General features: G+C 46.9%; 1 protein-coding gene across 1 annotated transcript in view; it reads left to right on the top strand.

Annotated features, from left to right (window-relative positions):
• The window catches only part of LOC119400311 (lysosomal alpha-mannosidase), a 462,470-nt gene that overhangs the window by 415,082 nt on the left and 39,711 nt on the right, over window positions 1-7,677 (top strand). The window contains exons 13-18 of the mRNA XM_037667342.2: window positions 166-235; window positions 999-1,133; window positions 1,671-1,787; window positions 3,087-3,216; window positions 4,895-4,968; window positions 6,393-6,602. Of these exons, the coding sequence (XP_037523270.2) occupies window positions 166-235; window positions 999-1,133; window positions 1,671-1,787; window positions 3,087-3,216; window positions 4,895-4,968; window positions 6,393-6,602 (736 nt within the window). The remainder of the gene's footprint in view (window positions 1-165; window positions 236-998; window positions 1,134-1,670; window positions 1,788-3,086; window positions 3,217-4,894; window positions 4,969-6,392; window positions 6,603-7,677) is intronic.

The following is a 7,677-nucleotide window of genomic DNA, read 5'->3' as shown; positions in this document are numbered from 1 at the left end:
ATTTTCTTCCTATAGCGAGCCGATTCACGGAGGAAATTGTGTTCGCATTTCTTCCTCAGTTGTAGCTGCGAATCAGTTACGGCTTGGTCTCCTTGAATGAAAGGTTTTGTGCCGTTTGTCTGAGAGAAGCAGTCCTCGTTTATGCTGAACCGGTGTTCAACGCAGGGGCACTCAGAAGCAGCATGTGGCTGAGGACTACGTGTACATGACTGAGATAGGAATCAAGCAATGTGAGGTATGTGAAGTGTGTCTATTGACCTTAATTTTTGCAAGCTACTTGTTTATTTGCCTGGAGCGCTTTTATTTCGCTCTCGCTTTGGCGTGCCTTGCCTAACGACGGAATGCATTCAAGTTTCCATAGTGTCATTGCTTTCCATGTGACATGTTCCATGTCATTGCTTTCCAAGTTTCCATTGCTTATGCTGATCTTGCTCATATGACTATGCACAGTAGTCCTTGTATCGATGAAAATAACAGCCGAAATGGAGTGCGTCATGAAATCTTTATTGGTTTGACTGTTGTCTCTCCCTTCCTCTTATTGCCTTAAGTATAGACAGGGTTAAGGTTCACTAATGCTAATCAAAGCAGCTGGTCCAATTCTCTGGCCCTTGCAGCTACCAGTACAAAAGTAGAACTTGAGTACTACATTTAACCCACTGTTATCTTTCTTCTTTTTTCTTTCGTTTGAGTGGATCAAAATATCGCTTCGTCTTAATACACTCGAGTTCGTTAACGCCGTCTGCTTCAGCTAGAGAAGGTAAAATGCATAATTCTCCCGTACTGTTACATAAATAAACATACGTGACGCAAAAGGCATCTGGGAAGCAAATACGCAGAATTTTTTATTGTGTTTTCTTTCGTTATTATTATTCCTTCCTATTTAACTAGAAATGCTACCATGTGCAGAACCCTTGGTCTTGCCGACCCGATGGGAAGGCTGTGCTATGTCGCGAGATTATGCTCTACTCGAAAGTAGTGTCCAATTTTGGCGTGCGCAGGACGTATTCAACAAGGCGTACCGACGAATGCTGCTAACGGACGCAGCCGGTACCGCCTTTCAGCCGGACATCTGCTTGACTTTCTGCCCGCTTCTCAACATCAGTAGCTGTGAAATCACCGAAAGATCCGACGAGGTGAGTCGCATGCCGCGACGAGTGAAGAAAGTGTACGCCGTTTAAAAGAGAAGGTAATTATAGCTGGAAGCGACATAATCCGAGGCTAACGTACGTGATGTCTGGACATAGTGTCTGCTGCGTATTGGACGAAGTGGAATGGGAGGGCCTCTACAGCCTGCAGGCTGTGAAAAAAACTGTGCCGCTGCAGTCGCTTCGTGAGTGTGCCAGTTATAAAGTGCGATACAGTATAACACCATCACACAACACATGCTGATAAGACTAAGCGCGAGAACTGGGACGCACCATTGGCCGCCATGCATTGGCCGCCATCCATCTCATCTCACCTTGCTTACTGCAGGCTGGGTAACCAATTGTACTTCAAACCATACTGACAGAAAGGAGCAATTCTATTTAGATGGAGTAAACCCTAAGTAACCTGAGAAATAAGCGGATCGAATGGAGTTCCCCTATGACTCATTTACGACCGGCTGCACACCGACATGTAACGTCGAATCTCGTCGCAGCCTCTGACAGCTTCGCCGACTTTTTGCGCAGTTCTTCGTCTTCGTCTACAACCCGCTGTCTACGCCTGTGCAAACATACGCGAGGCTGCCCGTTACGGGCGACGGCTACGAAGTGAAGGAGCTACCGGGACAGGTCATCGAGGCGCAGGTGAGGACTCAACTTCGTATACAAGCACGTTTTCTGACACCAAGTTGTGTGTTGCGAGATACGCGCGCATTTGCTGTACTTTCATGAAGTTTCGACATCACGCACCAGTTGCTAACATGCAAGCAACGTTTGCGGTGCCACGTGTCGTAACAACCTCTCCTCCGGCCGGCGTATTCCTATCACACGTTCCATTATACTTTAATAACGTGCTCTAAAGCGCTAGTAATATTAGGGAGCCTTAGGAAGCCTTCTTACGCACGCCCACGCCTTTAGTGCGTGCTCGCCATCGCTTTGGGACGCTTGGCGTGTTAGCCGCGTAGTAGCGTAGCGACGACCACTTCTGGTGTTGTCGCGCAATTGTGCGGGACGTTCGTCGTAGCCTCAACGTGGCTTCTGAGTCAGACTTTCTTAAAATCCAGCTGCACTTTGGGGGTATCTGTATAGCTTACCGCCGTCGACTGTGCAGGCGCGCATTGACGTCATAAAGCCCATATAACTCCGACTACGATGTAAGGTTTCTACAATGTGGTCCAGCCATCGTGTCTGGTGATTCAATGCATTTATTACGCTGAATAATATGTCCCCTTCTCACAGTGAATGAATGATATCCATATAATTTTATTTGTAAGACGCCAAGCGTTAGAACAAAAAAGCTCTATTGTGGGACAATTCACATGCAGTGCTCGCATTATAGCTTTATCACGTACTTTGCTATCGAGAGATTTCGCCAGCAATGTCGCAGTTAAGCTTTTGAAACGAATCAGTACTCTTCAAAACGTGTTAGTTATGTGAGCATTTCTTCTGGAACACAGATTTTATCGTTCGAACTTGATGTGTACGACAACCTCGGCCATCATCGAGCGAATATGCAGTGGTTGCGTCAGTGAATATATCAAACCTAAATGAAATGTCAACTTTCTGCAATCGGCCATCATACATGGTCGACAGCCCTTGAGGACTAGGTGCATTTGTTTTATTTTCTTGTTACTTTCGTATTTTATCGTTTTTATTGTTGTCGTGATCGTCAGAGGCACAGACACAGCCGCGACCGCATTCCCTATTCTAGGCAGCCCGCCATGAAATTTACGTTTCCTTTAAAATAAAGGGAGCAATAAAACAGGATGGAAATTTCTCCCCGGCACTTGACATGTTTCAACACCGGTTTTCCGTTTTCTTTTGTGTCGCGAATGTGCTTTGTGGAGGTGTCCTGTACCGTGGTAGGTCTTTTCTCTACGACAACATCGTGGAACACTGCACTGCGTTTCTTCACGGCGAGTGGTGACCTTCCCCATTGCGCAGCTTGTGCCGGTGCAACGCAAGGTTCTCCGCATCCCAGAGCGGAAGACGTCCACCGCGACATCGGAGATTGTCTTTCCGATGCAGCTGCCGCCCATGGGCGTCACCACCTACCAGTTGCGGAAATACGAAGGCGAGGGCGTGGTCATCCGAACCACTTTTTCCCTGTCTTTTTGTTTGTTTCGCGTTCCTTTATTATTTACTTCCGGAGCGTTTAGTGCCATTGAACGAGGATGTATTTATCATATTCAAAAGAAGTTGCCCCGGCTTTTCTTTTTTTCTCCATTACTTTAGGGTAGGCATATCTTACTCGAGGCAAGTTCTAAGCTGTCATACTCGAGTGAGCTGAAGGTCAACCCGTGCAATCTCTTAATGATTATCACGAGCTCTGCTAATTAAACTTACTTGGAGCGATCAGTGTGCCCATGTGCATGTCGTGGGAATCTTCCGATTAAGATCATGGGAGTAAAGGGTAGCTAAACTGAGATGTCAGCCATATCAGCTGGAGAAAAAGCATGGAATGAGTAAGTAACGAAACGCAAACATGAAGTAAAGCGTCGATAATCGCAATGAAGAAGCTCTTGAGGTGCAAAGTAGGAACTCATTTTCAGCATCGTGCTTCTCGGTATTGCCACTGAGCCCTCGTTCGAGCATCTATGGCTTGATTCGGAAAGGCAAAAATTTTCACGGAAAATTCGCTAATATTCTTGTCCACAGTAAACAGCCTTAAACTGCTAGCCTTGTGGTAGAGGGTTCCCAGTATTCGCGTGTATATATAATTGAAAATGCTGTGCCGCTTGCTTACAACAAGATTAAGAAATTTTAGGGCGATGTCGCTGCTCGAAGGCCCGTTTGAAGATTCCATCGTCAACACTTTGAAGTTTTCCCTACTACCCTCTCAGAGCCTTTTGCTGCTACTCCAAACGGGCCAATAAGTTAAATTTCTATCATAGTTCACATATTTAAATCATATTATCTCATCTTCACACGTCTGTGCAATATATGTATCCCCCTTGAAGTCTGCGCGCCGCCTTCACCGCACACCGCTTCTTGCAATGGTGGCGTATGTGATACGTGCAATTAAGCCGCTGCCACCAGTAAAGGGGAAACGTTGCAAAGCGATAGTGAAAGCTACAAAAAATTTAGAGGCAAAAAACGACTAGTCCCACGAGCACAACTCATCGAGATCTTCCTCCGTTTGTTAGCGCTATATAACAGCTATGATATTGCGGTGCTTGTCACGAGGGCGCGCCTCCGTTTCCCGGGCAGTCTACATGAAGCCTTGGGTTTTAGGGACAACAATGGAAAGCTGAATACGTCCGCGATAGAAATAAGTAAGAGACGGTTACAGTATTGAAGGCAGAAAAGTAGAGATAAAGAACAAAAATAAATGGGGGAAAAATAAGGTCATTCTGCCTTAAGAGGCAGAGGGTTGGACCGTGAATTTATATTTTTTGGTATAATAACATAATTTAATCAATGTAGATAAGGTATTAGGCCAACATGAAACAAGGAAGCTTTTTTTTTTCTTCGAGCCTGGTGGCAGACATGTCACCGCCCCGTTTTAAAGGGGATACTCATAGCATCCATCCATCCATGGCGGCCGCATTTTTGTAGGAGCGAAATTTAATGAACAGTCGCGTTCTTATATACTTAAGGGCACGTTAATGAACCACAGGAGGTCTAACTTGACTACGACGTGCCGCATAATCCTATCGTAGTTTCGGCCCGTGTAGCTGCAGAATCTTTCGGCTACTACGTTTACATATTTTGTTGGCGTCGTTCAGATCAAGTTTCGTTTGCCTTTTCAGGTTTCACACTTCGGGACAGCGAAAGCAGCGCTGTTTTCGACGGTGGCAGCGAGGCTCCGGCCATAGACAACGGCGTAAGTGACATTCTCTCAGCTCTTACACACGCCATTATGACGCCACAAACGAGTTGTCAAGCATTTGAAGCCTGCGTATACGGTGGCACCCCTCCTGGCGTTATATGGAGTATTCCTGCGAACAACAGATCGAACGATTGTCATAGGCATAAAATATTGTGTCGCACCGGTGCAAAGAATCGAATCGCCGATTACGCGAATTAAAGCGGAACATTTTGAGTCCACGCTCACCTTTCATGCCAGTGTCTGCCATCGCAAGCTATAGCGATTGGGCTGAGCGTGCCCGTGCCTGCTGAGCAGATTTTACGCGCTGCGTAGTACAATGCACCGTATAGGAAAGAAAGGGCATTGGCGTGATGAATGGGAAGCCAGAGACTAGCGTTAAAACAGCTCCTCGCCGGCTCTGGCTGTCACCGTAAAATAGTCTACAAAAAAAAAATAAAACACTAGGTGGATTGCCGGGACATTCCCATAACCGCTGTTCGCAGTAACTGAGTTATAGGAATCAAACTGTCACCAGCTGTCTGCCGAAGTTTATAACCACTAGAAGTTGGGATATGGTGGTATATTACGCCTTCTTCATATCGTGATGCCTAGGAGATGCAGCGCTGAAAGCCTCCGATCAGTACCTTAGCTGCCTGTACCACGGAAATAGGTGCGCCCCTTGCGTGTGATCAACGACGTTTGTGTGTGCGTTCACTTGGAAGCTAGCTGAGAATGTAATAAACCAGCTGTTTTATTTCTTGTTAATCTAACGAATCCAGAAGTGAGCCCGCTTCTTGCATTATTATAAGTGAATTTTTTGAAGCTCAGTGAAGTGATAGGCTCGTAGCAAACCCATTCCTGACACATATCAGTACTGTAATATTCATTAGTGTGTGTGTGTGTGTGTGTGTGTGTGTGTGTGTGTGTGTGTGTGTGTGTGTGTGTGTGTGTGTGTGTGTGTGTGTGTGTGTGTGTGTGTGTGTGTGTGTGTGTGTGTGTGTGTGTGTGTGTGTGCGTGTGTGTGCGTGCGTGCGTGCGTGCGTGCGTGTGTAATCACTCGCTTGTAGGATAGGAACTGCACACTTCGTTAAGCTGCTCTGCCTGTACGAAACACAGGCAAAATATTCTGAGCGATAGGATGATGCTTGTATAGGCAGCCGCGACATTGTAAAGCTATTATTCGTGATCACGTAAGTGTGACTGCCTTTGATATCCTTACTGTATAATGCTCTTTGCTTATTTTTTTTCTTTTGTTTTGTTCATAGTTAATTAACTCCACGCGCCCCATTCGCCTATCTTCTGCCGAGGAACCATTTGAGGACGGAGGAATAGCAACCCAAACTGTTTTTTTTTTATGTTTAGAATGGAGCACGTCCATCGAGAACAAGTCAATTTATCAATGTAGGTTGAACGAGTGTATCGATTAATCGACCTTGCAGAAGTACCGACTGTTCTTGGACCCCGTGACGGGCCTGTTGAGTCGCGTGATGCTGCTCAACACGGGACTGGAGGTCCCCTTCCGTCAGTCGCTGTTCGCCTATCTGGCCTACGAAGGCGTCGTCGAGAAGCCCTCGGGCGCCTACTCCTTCAATCCGGCTGACGATCAGCCCATCGATCTGGGTCGCCGAGTCAACTACAGCCTCGTCAAGGTACGCGCCGCGCACACGAGCCATCGGTGAACGGAAAGTCGATGATCCTGAAATTGCGTGACGATGCTGCCTTATGATTGATGCTTAAGGTGGTACTCTACCGACCGTACGTCCAGAAATTAGTGGAAGCGATTGGTAGACTTGCTAGGGTGCTATCTCCGCTTTCCTACAGAGAGCATGGCTCAGCGCCTGCAGCTTTTGTAAGGGTTGCAAGGTTTTGTCATAGCTTAAAAAACTAGCTTTTTTTCCCTGTTTTTGTTCTTTTTTGTCCTCTTGCAAAATTATCAAAATCGCTTCGAAGGCGGTGCTTTGAGTACACTTCCTTTCTCTCTGCTCAGCTTCCGAATGCTATACAACTATTACCACAGCCCCGATGCGAAGGTATACGACAGTTGTAGCGTGGGCAGTGCTTTCAAATTTTGTTATGATATTGAGGCTGTACGCAAACAGAGCGTTGCCTGTATTATCTATGGTGCACTCTTAATCAGGTCATGTGTGAAGAATACTAGCGATAGCCAGGAAACTATGCCATAGTGACGATCAACTGCGCAAAATACACCAGGGACGAGAAAGGAAGACGAGACGGGCAGACTCTCGTCGCCGCTGGTTGGGTTTTTTTATTGCGATAGCAATTATATGGACAGTCTCGGCTGGAAAATGCCCGTCCCCGTCGCCGTCATTCACCGTATATGTATAAGTATGTATATATATAGAAAAGCCACAAAGAAAAATAATTCAGAAGTTCTTTCCGACGCGCGGAATCGAACGGGCGACCTCTCGCTTTGCAGTCCGCCGCTTAGACGTTAGGCCACGACAGCACCGTCTTTCAGCCTGCTAACGGCGAGCTATTTATATACACCATGTAATTCAGCATGCTTTCTTAGTGGCCACATAGATGGCGCGACGTGCGCGCGTGTGGCGCGCTTTAAAGATCGTCGCCCCGCTCCTGCGAACGCCGTTGCTCGTCGCTCTACAGGGCGTGGTCGCTTTCGTGCGCTTATCTCGGGGAAAGAAGGGGCGGCCGGTGGGGTGCTTCGCTTCGCTCGCTGCAGCGGCCGCGTTTGCGAAAGGAGCG

Source organism: Rhipicephalus sanguineus, chromosome 1, assembly GCF_013339695.2.
Source record: "Rhipicephalus sanguineus isolate Rsan-2018 chromosome 1, BIME_Rsan_1.4, whole genome shotgun sequence".
NCBI classification, from domain to species: domain Eukaryota; kingdom Metazoa; phylum Arthropoda; class Arachnida; order Ixodida; family Ixodidae; genus Rhipicephalus; species Rhipicephalus sanguineus.
Note: the sequence above shows the minus strand (reverse complement) of the source record. Positions and strands in the feature narration are given on the sequence as shown.